We start from the raw sequence: 19550 nt of genomic DNA, 5'->3' as shown, positions 1-19550 counted from the left end.
TGTATGTGTGTGTGTGGGGTCTTCAATCTCAATTGTATTTAAGGTGAGTCTTCCTGTGTCAAATGATTCAGTTAACTACAAGTTCCACACAGATGTGCCCAGCAACTTAGTTTTCAGTTAATTTTAGTTGTAGTCAAGTTGATAACCAAGAACAGACATCATATCCCCCTTTCCTCTTGAACTCAAAAAAAAAAAAATTTTTTTTTTAAACCAAGAAATTCTTAAGGTTTTTTTCTATGCCAAGAATAGCCAAGAAACTAGAGAGATGGTAAGTGGTTAAGAGCAGAGTTTGAGTTCTAGTACCCACATGATGGTTTAAACCAGCAGTAACTGTAGTTCCAGATCTGCTCCCTCTTCTGACTTTCGAGGACACAGGAATGCATGTGGTACACATACATACATCCAGGCAAAACACTAACACATTAAAAAAAAGGTTTTAAAGAAAAGCCAAATTAATGTATAATCATGGATTAATGTGTTCAGTTTATAAACTGCCTCCCTCACCCCCCTCCCCTTTGAGACAGGATTTCAGGATTTCTCTAAGTAACAACTCTAGCTGTCCTGGTACTTGCTCTGTTTACCAGGCTGGCCTTGCACTCACAGATACAGGCCTTCATCTACTTCCTGAATGCTGAGATTAAAGGCATGCACCAACATTCCCAGCTATAAATTGTCTTATGTTTTCCCTTTTGCCTTTAGCATGTAATGAAGGAAAAGAAACAAGAAATTTTTACAGCAAATACACAGAATAAATATTGTAAAAACAGGGTTTTATGTAGCTTATTCTGGCTTCAAAGCCTTTGCTTTGTGGCTAAGAGGACCTTGCACTCTTGATTCTTCTGCCCTAATTCTTTTTTAATATATTTCCAGCTATTGAAAGGGTAAAGATTATTCTTTGATTACAGGGGAAGTTAAAACAGATTGAGGATACACACCATAGCTGACCAGTTTTGTGGTTTACAGATAAAGTTCATGTCCTTTATATTATCATTTGTAGTAGTAGTATTATCCTCTCACCCTCCCCCTTCCCCCCCAGACATGGTTTCTCTGTATAAAAACCCTGGCTTCCTGGAAATTGTTTTATAGACCAGGCTGGCCTCAAACATAGAAATCCCCCTGCCTCTGCTTCAGAGTGCTAGTTTTAAAGGTGTGCTCCACCTTGCCTAACTAAATGCCCTTTGTATTAAATACAAGACTTCATTGTGTTTTACTAATGTCTAGTTTTGCCTCTCATCTGTCATTCTGTAATTCAACCATTCAAACTTGTTTTATCACAGAGGATCGTATATTTTTCCTTTATGCCTCTTAGGCATCTTTGTAGAAATCCTGTGTTGGTGCTACAGTTCTTAACTGCTATGGCTTTTTAAATCTCAGAGTGCCTTGGTGGTTTTAAATTAAATTCTGACCTGAGGGAATTTCTCTTTTTGAGACAGGGTGTCACTATGTAGCTATGGCTATCCTGGAACTCAATTCTGTAGAGTAAGCATGGCTTGAACCCACATAACTTCACTTGCCTCTGTCTCCTGAGTGCTGGAATTAAAGACATGCTGCTACACCTGGCTGAAATTTCTCTTATTAATGTAAATTAAAGTATACCAAATGGAAACTCTATCAGTGTTCAACAGAAATAAATCTCAGGCCAAATTCCTTGTCAAATTTTGCTATAAATTCATGCCTCTTAATTTTATATGTAGTGATTATAGTTATCTACATTTATTAAACACTTGTTTATGCAGATGTATTTATGTTACAAGAAAAGATTTTGAAAGCAAAGGATATAAATAATAATTTTTAGCATGCAAACTTCTTTTGATTCATTAACATTCTTTTTTTTTTCTTTCTTCACTAGATGATGAATAAGGTTTTTGGAGGCACTGTGCATAAGAAAAGTGTTAGAGAAGATGGAGTTTTCAATATTACAATGGACAATACATGCTCACTGTTCAGGTATTATTTTTTAGTTACATTAATTTTGTGTCCACTTATGAATGTATGTCACAATGTGTGTGAGTGTGTGTGTGTGTGTGTGTGTGTGTGTGTGTGTGTGTGTGTCAGAGACCAGCTTTTGGGAGTTGGTTCTCACCTTCATTAGGCTTGGTGACAGATGCCTTTATCAGCCCAGCTATCTTCTTAATCCCATGTATTTTATTTATATATGTGTATATTAAATTTTTGTCATTTTTATGTATGTGTGTATGTATGTATGTATGTATGTATGTATGTATGTATGTGTAAACGCCATGGGGCATGTGTGACATTTGGAGGATAGCTGGGAATTGGTATTTTACTTCCACCATGTGGGTCACAGGGGTCAACCACTTCAAACAACATAATTTTGGTTTTTTTTTCTACACTAGAGCTCCACCTTGTGTGCTGGTTGTACTTATTTCTAGGTGTTTTTGTGTTTTGCAATCTACTTTTGAATAATTAGCACATATAATTATTTCTAATATGAGAGATTATAGAATTTTCATCCAACTGTTTTGATTTTAATGCCTCTTACTCTTAAGCTGTATTTAGTGTGTGTTTGTGTGTATTCTGTGTATGTGTATACCTGTTGAGACAAGAAAAGGGTGTTGGATGGAGCTATAAGTGATTGTGAACCATCTAATGTTGGTACTGGAAACCAAATGTGGATCCTCTGGAAGAGAAGTAAGTGCTGTAAACCATAGAGCTGTCACTCCAGCATCATATCTCTTACACTTAATCTGAAAATCTTGTTTACTGACTGCATAATAACATGTATTTTACTATACAAATAGCTGCAGAATAACAGTATCAATATTACTTTTAGTGTGTGTGTGTGTGTGTGTGTGTGTGTGTGTGTGTGTGTGTGTGTGTGTGTGTGTGCGTGTGTGCGCGCGCGTGTGCTTGTGTGCCTCTGTGTGTGTGTGTATGCTCGTGCTCCCTGTGTATGGTGCCTGTGTGTGATGGGTGTATGCACACATGTGCATATACACAGAAGCCAAAGGAGAATGTTGGACATCCTATTCTTTGCTCTCTGCCTCATTCTCTTGAGCTAAGGTCTCTGACTGAACCTGGAGCTAGGCCAAGAAATACCTGTGACTTTTCCTGTTTCATTAACCCACAGGAGTTCTTGGTCCACATGTGACTGTAACTGGCTTTTTATGTACTGGGGATTTGAACTTAGATCCTTGTGATTATATTAAACCACTGAGTGAGCCCCAGTTCTCAATTTTTATTAGTTGCCTTCTTTGAGATTTAATATCCTTTATTGACTTTATTTATAATAAAATAATATTTATATAAGTATAAAAAATAAATTATGTATATATGTATAAATTCTAACAGTGTTGCATTGCTATATAACTTTTACCCCCTACATTTTCTTAATCTACCATATAGTAAACTTCTATTTGTAAACAAAATGACTGTTTTAGTTAGGGTTACTAATACTGTGATGAAACACTATGAAAAAAGAAACTTGGGGAGGAAAGGGTTTAAGTCTCCCACATGACTGTTGATGATTAAAGGAAATCAGGACAGGAATTCTAGCAGATCAGGTACCTAGAGGCAGGAGCTGATATAGAAGCCATGGAGGAGTGCTGTTTACTCCCAATGTCTTGTGCAGCCTGATTCCTTATAGAACCCAGGACAACCAGTCCAGGGGTGGCACCATCCATATTGAGCTGCCCCTACCCCCATTAATCACTAATTAAGAAAATACCCTACAAGCTGTAGGCGTTATGGAGGCATTTTCTCAATTGAGGTACCCTCCTCTCTGATGACTCTAACTTGTTTCATGTTGCCATAAAACTAGCTAGTACAATAACTTACTGTTTACTGATATGGTTCTCATTGAGATATTTGTGTGTACATTTAAAAATCTTTCTTTTTATATGTTTAGGGGTCTTCAGAAGGAAGAAATTGTTTTACTTACACATGGAGACAGTGTAGACAAAGTAGCTGATGGATTCAAGGTTGTAGCGCGCTCTGGGAATATTGTGGCAGGTAAAAGTTCTAAATTTTGCACATTTCATCTAAAAAAATTTTCAGAGTAATCACGATGAGATACTTTTGTAATCTGTGAGATACTTTTAAATAAGTCTTCATTTGAAATGTTTATTTTCACATTTATTGTGTCTGAGGGTCAGAGAACCTCTTAAGGGCTCTTTCCTCCCCCTATTTATATCCCACTGATTGAAGCTTTGGCATCAAGTTCCTTTACCCACTGAGCCAGTTTCTGGACTCTTTCTTTCTTATTTTTTCCATAGCTGTTGTCAATGTGGTAGGATCTATTATTAACCAAGGGAATTATTCAGAAGTCACATAATGCTTTAAAATACTAAAACTAAAAAAAAATTTATTCATGTGAATGTATGTGTCTGTGTGTGGTGTGCAAATGACCTTGAATATGAAAACAGGTGTTGTGGTTTGTATCTAATCCAGCATTTAGGAGGAAGCCCCCACTGAGCTGGATGGGAATCTCATTTCAAAAAGCAAGCAGGCTAGTGAGCCTTAGTGTGATTAGAATTGCTCTTGTTTTGAGGGAAGTTTTAATGGCAGATAGTGGTCCCAAGCTGGGACTATAATGAGAAATGCAAGTAGAATATGCACAATTTGAGCAAGGGTAAATCTGACTCGAGAGCGAGGTAGTGGGGGCTTTGAGTGATTGTAAAACCTTGGCTTTATTTCTGGGTAAGTGGTGTTCTGAATAAAGGATAGGCATGATCTAATTTTAGGATTATGTTACCATGAGGAGGAAATAGACTTGGTCATAGTAAAAGCAGGAAGGTGGTATATTCTGGTGATCGGGGGAGAAAGGTGAAGAAATTTAGAGCAGGATGGTAGGCAAACTAGTCACATCTTTGGATTGTGGTAATGCTCTGAATGGATAGACAAAAGATTTGTTTCCTGGATTGAGTATGGAATAGCAAAGGTAAAACAATCAAGTTTTAAATGCTGGATTTTTTTTCCCCTGAATATCATCAGATGGGTAGAGTTTCTATTTTCTTAATGGGAAAGAACTCAGGGGTTTGGGTTTGCACATGAAGCTCAAGATGATGAGTTAAACACCAAAACAAAGGTGTCTAGTACACAGTTACACATCTTTTTTTTTTTTTAATTTAAATTAGAAATAAGCATCTTTTACATGTCAATCTCAGTTCCCTCTCCCTCCCCTCTTCCCCTGCCCCCACCAACCCCCCCCATCCCAACCCCTTTCTGCTCCCCAGGAAGGGTGAGGCCTTCCTTGGGGGACCTTCAAAGTCTGTCATATAATTTGGAACAGAGCCTAGACCCTCCCTCCCCAGTGTGTCCAGGCTGAGAGAGTATCCCTCTATGAGGAGAGGGCTCCCAAATTTCATTTGTGTACTGGGGGTAAATACTGATCCAATACCAGTGGCTCCATAGATTGTCCAGACCTCCAAACTGACTTCCTCCTTCAGGAGTCTGGAACAGTCCTATGCTGGTTTCCCAGCTATCAGTCTGGGGTCCATGAGCAACCCCTTGCTCAGGTCAGCTGTTTCTGTGGGTTTCTCCAGACTGGTCTTGACCCCCTTTGCTCACCACTCCTTCTTGTCTGCAACAGGATTCCAGAGTTCAGCTCAGTGTTTAGCTGTGAGTTACACATCTTGACTTCAGAGGAGTATGCTAGACTGGAGGTATACGATGGGCCTAAGAATGGAATATTAGGATCATTAGAATATCGGCTCACTTAAGATTGTGTGAAGAAGACAGCTTCCATGTAGAGATAGGCTAGAAGAGGGACCAGCAGCCAAGAGTAAGAAGGAGCAAACACTGAAATAAAGTAAACTGAGAGTGGTATCCTGAAAGCCAAATAAAGTGTAAAGTGCTTTGATCTTGAGCCTGCCAGGCATGAGTTAGTTACTTAAGAGCAAATTTCTTGATGCATGGATCATAAAATAAAGATACTAATTCCCATGTAAAGCCCCTAGCCCCAGCACTTGTTGCTTGGCAGACAATTTGTTAAGCACTATAGTCAAGTAGGTGAAATCATATAGTAAATGTCCCTAGTCTGAATATCTGAAATATTCCACAATCCAAAACTATTTGATTACTCGCTTGAATTCATAAGTTGCAAGTACACTTAAAATAGTGTATAATTTTAGACCACTTGTCTATGATATATATCAGTGAATTTTATGTTTGTACTTGGTTTTCATACAAAAATTAATGCCAAAATATTTGTGTGTAACAATGTGACAAAACTTTTTCTGAGGAGACACAACATACACTTTCTACTTGCCCCAGATAGGGAATCCATGACAGACCAAAGTATGGATATCACCAGAGTCCAATTTAGTGAGCCAGTGAGTTTCACTGGGATTTCTACAGTAATATGAGTGAGGTTACTTACAGTAACAGAATGACTTAGCTGTATCACCAAAGTCTATCCCAGTATGGGTGTAATCTCATAAATCTGGGAACCTGGAGCATACTGCACAGCTTATTGGCATCTCAACAGATTGGAGTGTCTGTTCTAGGTTCCTAAACTGTTGTAAAAGTCTGTCCAGGCAGCTCGATTGGCTTCTGCTTCTTCCAGGCAGCTGGCCTGGTCTCAGTCTTCTTTGCAGCCCAGTTTCTCCCATCCTGGAGGGACTGATTTTATTGCTTACTCTGTTCCGTCTAGTGAATCTGGTCAATTTCAGGGACTTCCTGAAGCTGTTTAAGTTGTTTACCTGTCTGCTTAAGGAGCTTTCTGCAAAATGGAATATTTCAATCTTAGAAACTGTTACACCAGAACATCTTAAACACTTCTGAACCCAAACATTTCTGAGTAGCATTGCTCAACCTATATTTGTAGTAAATAAAACTCAAAAAGGAAATAATAGAAAATACTGAATAGTTTAATGTGTGGTCTTTTTTTTTTTTAATGTTGGGAATTGGAGGTTGTCGAGTATATGTGGAATCCATGTAGGACTGAGAACCAAAATAGAGTTGTTTTCTATATTAAATACACAAGAAAACTGAAGTAGTGGTAGAGATATGACAATCTAGCAAAAAAATCTCTTCCCTGTCCTACAGCTAATTTTTCCCCATATACTTATAAAGGTTATGACAGTGTAGCTTTACTTATGTGTTTTCTTTCTCTGTAATTAAAATTTGAAGTAAGGCATCTACGTTTAACATAGGAGAAAGATTTTGAGGAATGGATTGTGACTATTAGTTGTTGTTTTTCAACATAAAATTGGTTTGTGACTGTTTTCTCCATGAAGGTATAGCCAATGAATCTAAAAAGCTATATGGTGTACAGTTCCACCCTGAAGTTGGCCTTACAGAAAATGGGAAAGTAATACTGAAGAATTTCCTGTATGATGTTGCTGGCTGCAGTGGGACCTTTACTGTGCAGAACCGAGAACTTGAATGCATTCGAGAGATCAAAGAGAGAGTAGGGACATCAAAAGTATTGGTAAGCAGTTAATCACCTGGGGGTCTACAAACTTAACAGCTGGGTTGCTTAGCCTTGACAACTGACAGGGTACATATATAATGTGTGTGTTACATCACCCAAGATGCATATTTTCAATATATCTTTAATACTGTACGTATCTTTAACATATAAAACACTTAAGTAATTATACAAGGTGACAGTGTTTATTTCTTGTTTTATTTTTCTTCATTTTATTTACAGGTTTTACTTAGTGGTGGTGTAGATTCAACTGTTTGTACAGCTTTGCTGAATCGTGCTTTGAACCAAGATCAGGTTATTGCTGTACACATTGATAATGGATTTATGAGAAAACGAGAAAGCCAGTCTGTTGAAGAGGCCCTCAAAAAGCTTGGAATTCAGGTCAAAGGTATTAGTTAATCATGAGAAGTTCATTTACACCACACCAGGGTTTATCTCTTCAAGCCTACTTTTCCCTGTAAACTTGAGGCTGAAAATATCTTACTTCACATGTATAATCTCCTCTGTTGCAAGAAGGGTTCAATTGCTATTTGGCTTTTCGGCTAAGATTAAGTGTAGTATCAAGAAGTGTCCAATATAAGATTTAGATAATATGGACTGTTGTACTAAGATATTGAAATTGGTAAGTTGCCATTTTGCATCTACCATTCTATCCTCTTCTGTTTGTCTTCCCTGTCCTCTCAAAATCTCCCTTTCCTCCCTGATTTCATGGCATTATTTTTGCAAGTATCTAAGCTCTTCTGCAAATATAGGTTGTTTTGCACCCAGGCTCATAATAGAGAAAGGAGATTAAAAGTCTATTATTAGCCAGACATGCTTGTTGTATGTATCTGTAATCCTAGCTACTTAGGCGACTGAGGCAGGGCAAGCATTCGCTATCAGGAGCTTGGAATTAGCTTAGGTAACATAGCTAGACTTGAAGAAATAAAGCAAGCCATGTTGGTAAAGTGCTTTCCACACAAGCATGAGAACCTGAATTTATTTTTAGGACCCATATAAAAAGCCAGATGTGTCCTTATGCTTGTAATCCCCAAACTGGGAAAGGCAAAAACAGGCCAGTCATTGTGCTTGCTGGCTAACTGGTCTGCCCAAACTAGTGAGCTCCATGTTTAGTGAGAGAGACTATATTAAAAAAAATTGGTGGAGCACGATAGAGGAAGACACATAATGTCTGCATGCACAGCTGAGTGCTTGTACATACAGAGTTTATGAAAGGTCAGAGATCCTCAGTTACTGTTACTTTTGAGGGGTGGGGGCGTTTAGCTTTTTTGAGACAGGGTTTCTCTGTGTAACAGTCCTGGATGTCCTGGAATTCACTCTGTCGACCAGGCTGGCCTTGAACTCACAGTGATCCACCTGCCTTTGCCTCCGAGTGCTGGGATTAAAGGTGTGCACCACTGCTGCCCAGCAATGATAATGACTAGTAAACTTATTTTTTAGTGACATTTACATTTATGGATATTTCTTAGTCTCTAAAAATGGTATAACTGGGTATAGTGAAATGGTATAGTAGATTAAAAATACAGTGTACACAGCTGTATTATTAATTTAATTGGCATTGATGCTACAAGACTGGGTTTAAGGTGATGACTCCTACAAGGTCACTTTCTTTTTGAAGCATGACCAACAGCAAAGACATAAACAGGTCCAGTGACACAAGGAGAGGGAATAAGAAAATAGTAAAAGAACACTAGATGGTCAAATGCAGGTGTCTGAGGAGGATTTTTTCCATAAGCTAACAAAATTTAACTTCTTCCAGAGTCCCAGCTGGGACCCAGCAGTGTTTTCTTCACATGAAAGAAGAAATTTTTGGAATTTATAAACAAGATCTTTTTCTTTTTCTTTTTTTCCCTTTACTGCAACTCGTGGTTGATAGCTTTAATTTCCTCTTTTCAGTCTAGTTGTCTCTGTTGTGTTGGATTTACTGTAAACATTTTGAGGTCAGGCTAAGGAAAAGTTGGCCTGGAGGATGCCTTTAGTTTTAGTTTAGTATTGTTTGTAATAACCATTTTTGTGTACAGTTAAATTTTTGTTAGCTATCCTACTTACTTTTAAAGGTATCTTATTCTGCTTCCAAGGGAGCCTTTATATTAGACAAATTTTAATGGCACAAAAACTTGGATCAGTAGACTGGAGGAGTTCAAAGTCTAGGGCCTAAAGTGGGAAGGAATCCAATAATAAACAAGCTGACTTAGGCTGCAGAGTTCTGGGGGAGGCTTAGGAAGAGTGAATGTTGAATTTGGGGAGGAGTGGATCTCTGTGTGCCTAAACTGTTTGAAACTGTTTGAAACCAGAACTGTTTGAATACATGGGAAGCAAATTGTTTTCCTTAATGCAGAGCATGCACTGCTGTCCTCGCCTTCAGAAAGCTGAGGGCTTACTAAGAGAACTTGGACTTGGAGCCCTGGCACCAGGCAGAGTTGAGGTTAGAAGTATGACTCTACAGTAGGAACAGAATTCAGCTACAGTAAATGGATAGGAATAGATTCCTTCTTCCTATCCTGTGCTCTTTTTGCCTATACCAGTGTTGATAGGCAGTACCTTGAGGGTAACTGACTAGGTTAAGAGAAGGACCTACAGGTCTTTGGTGGACCCTGATTGAAACAGCTGGCTACTTCATTGTCTCATGCTGAAGCCTATCAGTAGTTATTGGTCTACTACCAAATAGTGGTCATAGCTTTTACTCCTTACCTGCTTCCCATTTGACAGTGCTGGGAATTAAACCCAGGGCCTTGTGCACATTAGGCAAACACTTTGCCATTGAACTAGCATGATTTCTTGCTCTTGTATAATAATAAATAAAGGGATATCCAGGCAATTCTAAATGTATAGTTAGCAGCTTTTGAAGAACTTTGGTTTTCTGTGGAGGAGCCACTGCTTTTAACTGTCTTGGTCTATATGTATTGCTATAGTGTTCACTTGTTCTAGTGGAACACTGAACAGAGGGAAAGCAGCCAGCACCGTTGACAGTGTTGAGTCTCATCCAAATGCTACAGAGTTCTCTTATGAATTCCCAGATCTGAACTCTTTACTACTAATTTATTGTTGGTTATTCAACATAGGGGCAAATGTAAGGGATATCAAAGAGTATGTCTTGGTTTTCTTTCTATGCCTTGATATATTTATGATGTTAAAAAAATACAGTAGTTTAAAATACTTCTCCCATCTCTCCTAGTGATAAATGCTGCTCACTCTTTCTACAATGGAACAACCACTCTACCAATCTCAGATGAAGACAGGACCCCACGAAAAAGAATTAGCAAAACATTAAATATGACTACAAGTCCTGAGGAAAAAAGAAAAATCATTGGTGATACTTTTGTTAAGGTACCTTCCTGTCTTTCTTTGTTTCTCTAACAGGGCTTCACTGTGTATCCCTGGCTGTCTTGGAACTTGCTTTATAGACCAGGCTCAGAGATCCACCTGCCTTTGCCTGCTGAGTGCTCGGGTTAAAGGCACCACCATGCCTGGCTAAGGTATCTTTCTTTCAATGTGTGCAATGTTCATTGTTTTATGTGAATTTTAGTGTGTTTTTATCACTATATCAGCAAAATTAGCTAATTTTATTTTCTAAGATACATGTAAAGTGTGTGTGTGTGTGTGTGTGTGTGTGTGTGTGTGTGTGTGTGTGTGTGTGTGTGTGTGTGTGTCCTACTGATAGAAACTATTTTGGTTCAAAAAGCATGCATGTTGCCAAGATGATGATTTAGGCATTTAAGAATGGACCTTTTTGCTGGCACTGCACTTCTATTGGGTTTACCAGTGGCCAGATTTCAGGAAGTGCTGAAGGGAATGTTCATGTATTTTTCAGTCACACACAATGTACATGTTCGGAAATTTAGTTTTCCTAGTTTGATGGATCCAATTTCCTGGCTGGCTATGCAAAGACTCAAATTTCATTAACTTTGTTGAAAAAATTCATTTCTTAGAAGACTGTTCTGCTTTCATTGATAACAGATTGCCAATGAAGTAATTGGAGAAATGAGTTTGAAGCCAGAGGAGGTTTTTCTTGCCCAAGGTACTTTACGGCCTGATCTAATTGAAAGTGCATCCCTTGTGGCTAGTGGCAAAGCTGAACTCATCAAAACCCACCATAATGACACGGAACTTATCAGAAAGCTAAGGGAAGAGGTAAAGGCTTGTGAGAACCTTTCCATAACGTGTATACACAAAACATTAACCTTTTCCTCCATCCTTTCTCCTTCCCAGGACTTGCAAGGGTGACTAACAGTCACCACTAACTAATTATAGATCATGTATATTATCCTCAAAAGGAACTCAGTGCATTTGTGCTCATTAGCAGTCATTCTTCCTTCTAACTTCATTCTTCTTTCTAACTGTACCCTACCCCATCTCTTCTTGTCAACTCAAGACAACTATCCACTGGTTTTGTTTTGTTTTGTTTTGTTTTTTAATTTATTTTTGGAGACATGGTCTCTGTATATAGCCCTGGCTGGCCTGGAACTTGCTATGTAGGTCAGATGGGCCTCAAACTTAGAGATCTGCCTGCCTCTGTCTCCCAATGCTGGGATTAAAGGCCACCGTGCTTTGCAAACCACTAATTTCTACTTCTGTAGTTTTCCTCATTTTAGACACCTTGTGGCCTTTTATGATTGGCTTTTTGCTTTTTTTTTTTTTTTTTTTTAAGATGGTCTCCTGTATCTCTTGCCTCTAACTTGTTATGTAGCTGAGGCTGACTTTGGTGACCCTCCAGCCTCTACCTCCTGAATGCTATGAATACAGGCATGGTCTACCATGCCCAGCTAGTCTCTTAACTTATATATTTTCAAGGTTCATTTGTGGCATAATGTAACATTCCTTTTTATAGCCAAATAATATTCCATTTGTATATGTGTTCACATTTTTTATTTGGTGGACATTACCCATGTAGGCTGTTAGAAATGATGTTATAAATATTAGTTGCAAATTCTTATAAACATTCATTTTCTTCTAGTGGATATCTAGGTATAGAATTGCTAAAATAGCATATGTATTGTAAACTCATCACTCACGAAGTCTAGGCAGGAGGATCTAAAGTTTCATGGCCATCTTCAGCTACATACCAGGTTAAAATCCAGGATTATAGGTGACTCAAAAACAAAATAATTCCTAAATTTTATATAATGACTCTTCAACATTTTAATTTCCTGTTAGACTGTTGTCCAAAATGCTGAATTTATACATTCCCACTGGAAAGATTTAAAAATTTTCATTTTCCATATCTTGTCAAGACTTACCTTTTTTTTTTTTTTAAATTGTTGTATAAAACATAAAATAAATCCCATCATCTAGAGTAGAATAGTAGAATCTCTGTAGAGATTCTAGGTAGGTTTCTGTAACTTGCTCTGATTGCAGAACTAAAACTTTTGTTCCTCCCCTACTGTCTGATAACCACCTTTCATGGTAATTTCTATTTGACTACCTTGTGTACTTGGTATAGTGGTATCATACAAGAGTGTCTTCTCTTTGCTTATATACTGTGTTTTAATTTGATATGATTTAGAATCATTTTCTCTGGAGCTGGAGAAATGGCTCAGCAGTTAAGAGCACTTGGCTGCTTCCAGAGGACTGAAATTCAGTTTGCTTCCAGAGGACTGGAATTCAGTTCACCCACATGTCAGTTCATTCATAGTCCTCTGTAACTCCAGTTCCAGGGCATCTGATGGTCATGCAACTGGTGAATGTACATACATGCAGGGCAAAATACCTATACACATAAAATAAAATATATATATTTCTTCCCATCATTTTTTTAGAAAAGTTTAATTTTTTCCCTTGTTTTTGTTTATTTATTTATTTTTCTTTTAGACAGGGTTTCTCTGTGTACACCAGGCTGGCCTAGAACTCAGAGATATGCCTGCCTTTGCCTCCCAAGTGCTAGGATTAAAGGTGTGCACCACCATATCCATCTCATCTGGGAAAACTAAGCACTAACATTAATTTTTCCAATTGTCTTGTGTCATATGAGAAATAGATGAGAGCTGGGAGGGTTGTTTTCCCAGATTTTTTTTTTTTTTTTGAGATTTTTTTTTTTTTTTTTATGGATTGGGATATTTTGTCTGTATGTATGTCTGTGCGTCAGTGAGCCATCTCTCCAGCCCCTGAATTTGCCTTTATTCATAAGACTTTCAAGGGTTTTACTTTAAAATGTGTTTCAGCAAACAATATAAATGCCACAAAAAATAAATATTCACCTAATTCCTTCTAAAGCTTCATAGAAGAAAGTATTTTAAAAGATAAAGTCTAATCTTTTAATTGGTCCCATTTTCTCCTTGTAGGGAAAAGTAATAGAACCTCTGAAAGATTTTCATAAAGATGAAGTGAGAATTTTAGGCAGAGAGCTTGACCTGCCAGAAGAATTGGTTTCCAGGCATCCTTTTCCAGGTAAAACCACACTTGGGGTTCGTTTGGCTGTAGAGCTTCTCGTGGATTCAGTTCAGACCATTCTGAATCGTTTGGCTTTTTTAGAAATATGTGACATGACAGAAGGGAAAGGATGACAGGGAATAAATTTTTTGTGTTTGTACTATTATATGACTAATTTTCTTCTGTGCTTGTATTTAGATACTGTATGATTCCTGGGAGTCTGGCAGATAACATTGCTGTCAGATGAGGAGATGGAGCACAGAGATATTTTGATAACATTTCTATATAATTCTTAGTGGTAGATCTAGGGTTTTTATAACATAAATGATGTATATATCATTTATTCCATGGAAAGTAGAGATAATTAAAATCTGTGTCTCCCCCCCCCCCCCTTAAAGATAGGGTCTCTTAAAAAAAGTTAGATTCCCCTCACCCCTACCTCTCCCAGGTTGCCTTGGATGCCCTTGGTTCAGGTGTTTCTCCTACCTCAGCCTCTCATGTAGTCACTGCCAAATCCTCTCTTAAGTTTTTTTATGCAGCATCTTGTTTGAATGCAAGAACTTCTTCCTTCATATGTAAAGCACTCTTTGCACTATGTTTGTTCTGTGTTACTAATTCATGGACATCAAAAAAGTGTTGGTTATTTGGTATGTCAGAAAAAATAGTGATATTTAAAGGTAACATCATGACATGTGATTTGTTTATTCTGACATAGTTTCAGACAGAAACCTGTTTAGCTCTCTATAACAGGTGGTGGAAGAATAGTCTAATTAATTAAAAACATAATGATACCACAGCATGGTGGCACATTGCTTCAATCCCTGCACTTGGGAGGCAGAGGCAGGCAGATCTCTATGAGTTGAGGTTTACATACGAAGTTGTAGGCTAGCTAGGGTCATGTAGTAAGACCCTGACTTTAAAAAACCAAAACCAAACAAACAAAACAAAACAAAAAAACATTAGTATTTTGGAAATACTGTGACAACACCGTGCTAAATGTTCTTAAAGTACTGTCTTACTTGATCCTCTCACACACAGAAATAATAACCTTTATTCTGTCTTATGGATGAGAAAACTTCTGGGTGAGGACAGTTTTCCAAAAACTGGACAGAAAGCACCATTTTAGAGGTTTTTTTTACTTTTAACGGCTACATTGCCTTCATGAACACTGTTAGAAGTAATTAGCACTTGATATAAAAATCCAGTAATTCAAGTTCTTCAGTCCTTAAATGTATACCAACAAAAGATAGTGGGTGCAAGTTGGCCCTGTGCCTTTGGACATCATTTTAGCTAGGCTTGTGTGACTGATATATTTTAAATCTCGTGAAATTTCATTGGCAAGAACATTTTAGCTGCTTTACTAATCTTGATGTTTATTCTAAAACTTGGAATGAGGCTGAGGACCACTAATGAAATAATATTAGGCTTTCATTTTGATTATAGGCATCTCAGCATCTCGTGTTCTTTTTTTATTATTTATGCTTTAGTTTTAGTTTTTTTTTGTAAAATTTTGCTGCGTGTGTGTGTGTGTGTGTGTGTGTGTGTGTGTGTGTGTGTGTGTGTGTGTGTGTGTGTGTGTGTGTACGTACATGGGCGTGCCAAGTGCCTAAATAAGATGAGGTGAGCCTCTGGCTATTGTACTGGGAAACGAAACCTGGTCCTCTAAAGAGCAACAGTGCTCTTAACTGGTGAGCAGTCTGCCTGCCACTCAGCCATCTGTCTAGTGACTTTCGTTGGTAACTAGAAGTGCTAGCTCACATCTTTGCATTAAGCAATATTTAGCAATATTTTCAGGTTTTTTTTTTTCTAAATTTAAAACAACATATGAGTCAAGGTGGTTATCATTATTTTTCTTTACATTTATGTATGATGGAAAATTTCCTTAATAAAGAGATTTCCAGTAAATTGGCATATATTGCGTTACTTCCTGAGGAAAATTTTTGTGAGACTATGTTAGACAAGTGGGATGGGAAATTAATACCAACACTTAAAACTAAATGCCTTGTGTTTATTTTTTTTTGGTTTAATTTTTCCTTGTACATGCTAAACATTGGCTCTACCAAAGAATTATATTCTCAGCCTTGAAATTTAGTGCTAGGAGTCAATTAAAATTGAATACCTTGTGTTCATTTAAAGGGTTTTATGTCTTAGAGTTACTTTCAGTTTTATATTCAAATTGTCATTATAAATTTTATGTTCAAAATTATTGTTATTTGTAGGTCCTGGCCTGGCAATCAGAGTAATATGTGCTGAAGAACCTTATATTTGTAAAGACTTTCCTGAAACCAACAATATTTTGAAAATAGTAGCTGACTTTTCTGCAAGTGTTAAGAAGGTAATAACTGATTTGATGTATCTGGTCAATACAAAGAACAAAGTAGATGGCTGTTTATATTCTTGTTTTAAAATGAAGTTTTTAAAATTTGTTTAAAAATTCAGAACACTACTTACTTGTAGTGACTGTCTAGAGAGTATAACACAGAGACTACTAGTCTTATTTTGGTCTGTCTAACCAAAATAAGACTGTATCGCTCCTGTCCTTGAAAGGCCTTAGGACCGTTTCCTTCCTCCTTGACCAGCCCTGATAGGAGGGTTTGTAACCTGTTTTGCTCTGTACAGATGATATCCCTGGGAAGAGGGCTGTTCTTTTCTAAAGGGAAATGGTGGAGGAGTGGATTGGGGTGGAGGTGGGGTGGGGTGGAAGGTGGGGGGGGTGGCTAGTGGGAGGCCTGGGAGAAGTGGAGGGAGGCAAAACTTAGTTTGGGATGTATTATATGAGAGAAGAATAAAAACAAAAAACAGGGATGGCCATGGTACACACCAAGCTGTCTTAAGAACTAGAGCAATAAAGTCATAGATAAGAGCATTTATTACCAACAGCCCTATTGTTTTTTTGTTTTGTTTTGTTTTTTAGGAATTTAAGGCACTGTTTTTTCCTACTATTATGAAGTCATCTGAAGGAGATGAATTTTTTGTGTTGTTGTTCTTTTTATCCTTTAAAAAAAATAAGCTGTATTATAAAAACTTGGAATAATGAGCATCACCCACTGAAAGTAATCAGAGCCAACATGTATACACCTCAGTGAGTGAACTGTATAATTATAATATCCAGTCTAAGGTTGTGGAGCTTCACATTGGATTTTACACTTTGACTACTGAATGTATTTTTAGCCACTTATCTAGTACCAAAAATGAAGTCCAGGACACCTAGAAAAATAGTTAGCTTTATATCTTCTTTTTACTTATGCCCATTACCTGCATTCAGTCAGTCCTTTGCCATCTCCTAGTATTTAGACTTTCTCATGGCAAAGAGAACAAGAAAGGCTAAATTTAAATACTAATTATTTTATCAGAATAGTCATGATCCTCTCCTTCATTTTCCCGAGTGCTAGGACTCTAGGTGTGTGCCACATCTGGCTCTAAGGGAGCTTTTGAAGTAAATACTTGCCCATCTCTAGTATTTCTGACATTGTTAGTCTGGGATCTGTAGCTGTGGTTAGGAACCACTCCTAAGGCACTGGCTGTAGGAAAAGCAATGAGATAGAAGATATTTAACCTACAAGAGATATTGATAAGCAAATAAAGTTGTAAATGAGTGAAATGGTCACGAACTTGGACTTCATAAAACAGTTAACTCCAACAATATATTTATTACTGTTTAAAACTAAGAAGATATAAAGCATTAAAAGTTTTTGTATCGCCAAAAGGATAGAAAGGTTGATTCTTTTTCAGTGTCGTGTTAATACTTAAAGGGAACTGTATGAATAGTAATGAGGGATTTAACTTCAAACCAATAAAAAGAAATAAATGAGCTGGGAGAATCACCAGTTCAGAAAAGAACAAAGGGATAAAAATAGAAATGGGGAAAAAAATAGATGATAGAAAAGTAAAAATCTCTCCAGGTGGTTGGTGGCTCAAGCCTTTAAATCCCAGCACTCGGGAGACAGAGGCAGGCGGATCTCTGTGAGTTCAAGGCCAGCCTGGTCTCCAGAGCGATTGCCAGGATAGGCTCCAAAGGTACACAGAGAAACCCTGTCTCGTAAAACCAAAAAAAAAGTAAAAATCTCAATGTATATAAATTTAATTTCTATTTCATATCCCAGAAATTTCTGGTAAAGTATGTAGCACAAAGCACATACTACATGATCTGCTTTTAAAAACAATGGTACAAGTACATAAGATTATGGAGGCCTTATATCTTGCTATGTGAAAAGAAATGTCTTTCTTTTCTCAGCCTCATACCCTGTTACAAAGAGTCAAATCCTGCACTACAGAAGAGGACCAGGAGAAGCTCATGCAGATTACAAGTCTCCATTCACTGAACGCTTTCTTGCTGCCGATTAAAACTGTGGGTGTGCAGGTGAGTCAGTGAGGTCACTCATTGGGATGGAACTTGTGCTGCTTGTTTTCACAAAGTTGGAATTTCTTTGGAAAATTAAATGTGAAATTATATTCCAAGTTTAGAAAGATAAAAAGTTTTAAAGATGGTTATGAAGTGAATGAGCTTTTAAGAACTGAACATTTTTGCAAAGATTTTGTAATTATAGAATATGTTTTTGTTTTTCCTCTAGCCAAACGTAAAACATACAGAGAACCTTTTACTTCATGGTTGGTTAGTTTATTTTTCTTTTAGAAGCAGAACCAAAAGGGTAGGTCCTTATTTATCTCTATACTTAGGAGATACACTGTGACTCGAGAGCCTTTCTTTCTTTACCTGCAAGAAGGTATCAGATGAGTAAATACATGTTTAGCTTGTGGTCGAGGATTGACAGTAACACAACACAAAAACGCACACTTATTTAAAACACTGGGATTTTACTATGGTTTTTAAAAGTTATTTTTGTGTGTATACATTCATATGCCACAGTATGTGTGTAGATCAACTTTTGGCCATCACTTCTCTCTTTCCATGTTGTGGAGCAGTGTCCTTTGTTTCTGCCATATTTCATACTAAAGGATAGCTGGACTGAACTTTGAGTGATTCTTTCCCATCTCCCATAAGAATGGGTAATATCACACGAATACCATCCACCATATTTATTTATTTCTTCATAGGACATGAATTCCAGGGATTGAGCTGAAGTAGTTAGGCTTGCATGGCTAGCCACTTTGCCTGCTGAGCCATCTCACCTGCCTGTGGTTTTGCTGTAATTTAATTGTATGTAATTCGAATGTTCACTTTGTTGATGACAGCTATTGTGCTGCAGTGTCCAAAGGTTGGTTTGCCTGAATGTTCTAAGATTGTGATTGAAGATTATATAGGCCAGTGTTACTCCTTTCTGTGTCTTCTCTTCTTAGCTGTGATATATAGCTTTTTAAATTATTGTTCTGCCTTTCTAGTTGTGAAAAAACATGTGAGGATAATAGTTGGGTTTTGTAATGCTGTTCATGAAAAAAACCACAGTAAGTGTTGACATCGGGACCCTTCAGGGGGTTTCTGGTCATAAGAAGCTAAGGAAGCTTCTTTGCTGTTACTTTGTTCAGTGGAAACTAGAAAAATAGCCGTAGCTCAGAATGGTTCTTCCCTTCTAGCTTTCCACTGTGTGCAAGAGTTGTCCACATCAGCAAGAATCACAGCAGTGGGTACGGTTTCATCAGAGAGCCTTCATAGTGGAATTATTTATAGGAACAGATTATATTACTGTTTTTGTCTAATGCTGGAACTTTATTTTAAACTCATTGGTCTGAGTTTTAAATCCTTCCTTTACTGAAATCCACGTATAATTTTCATATTAAAAACGACAGGCCAGCAAGGTGACTCAGGTAGTAAAGGCATATGCTGCCAAGCCTA

The 19550-nt window shown here is 37.5% G+C and overlaps 1 protein-coding gene across 2 annotated transcripts in view; it reads left to right on the top strand.

Annotated features, from left to right (window-relative positions):
- Positions 1–19550, top strand: part of Gmps (guanine monophosphate synthase) — a 63935-nt gene that overhangs the window by 28972 nt on the left and 15413 nt on the right. For both annotated transcript variants that reach the window (XM_027391718.2, XM_027391720.2), the window contains 9 exons: positions 1850–1947; positions 3869–3972; positions 7200–7393; positions 7616–7781; positions 10569–10720; positions 11351–11524; positions 13672–13777; positions 15979–16094; positions 17994–18119. In XM_027391718.2, the coding sequence (XP_027247519.1) occupies positions 1850–1947; positions 3869–3972; positions 7200–7393; positions 7616–7781; positions 10569–10720; positions 11351–11524; positions 13672–13777; positions 15979–16094; positions 17994–18119 (1236 nt within the window). The remainder of the gene's footprint in view (positions 1–1849; positions 1948–3868; positions 3973–7199; positions 7394–7615; positions 7782–10568; positions 10721–11350; positions 11525–13671; positions 13778–15978; positions 16095–17993; positions 18120–19550) is intronic.

Source organism: Cricetulus griseus (genome assembly GCF_003668045.3).
Source record: "Cricetulus griseus strain 17A/GY chromosome 1 unlocalized genomic scaffold, alternate assembly CriGri-PICRH-1.0 chr1_0, whole genome shotgun sequence".
Taxonomy (NCBI): Eukaryota; Metazoa; Chordata; class Mammalia; order Rodentia; family Cricetidae; genus Cricetulus; species Cricetulus griseus.
Note: the sequence above shows the minus strand (reverse complement) of the source record. Positions and strands in the feature narration are given on the sequence as shown.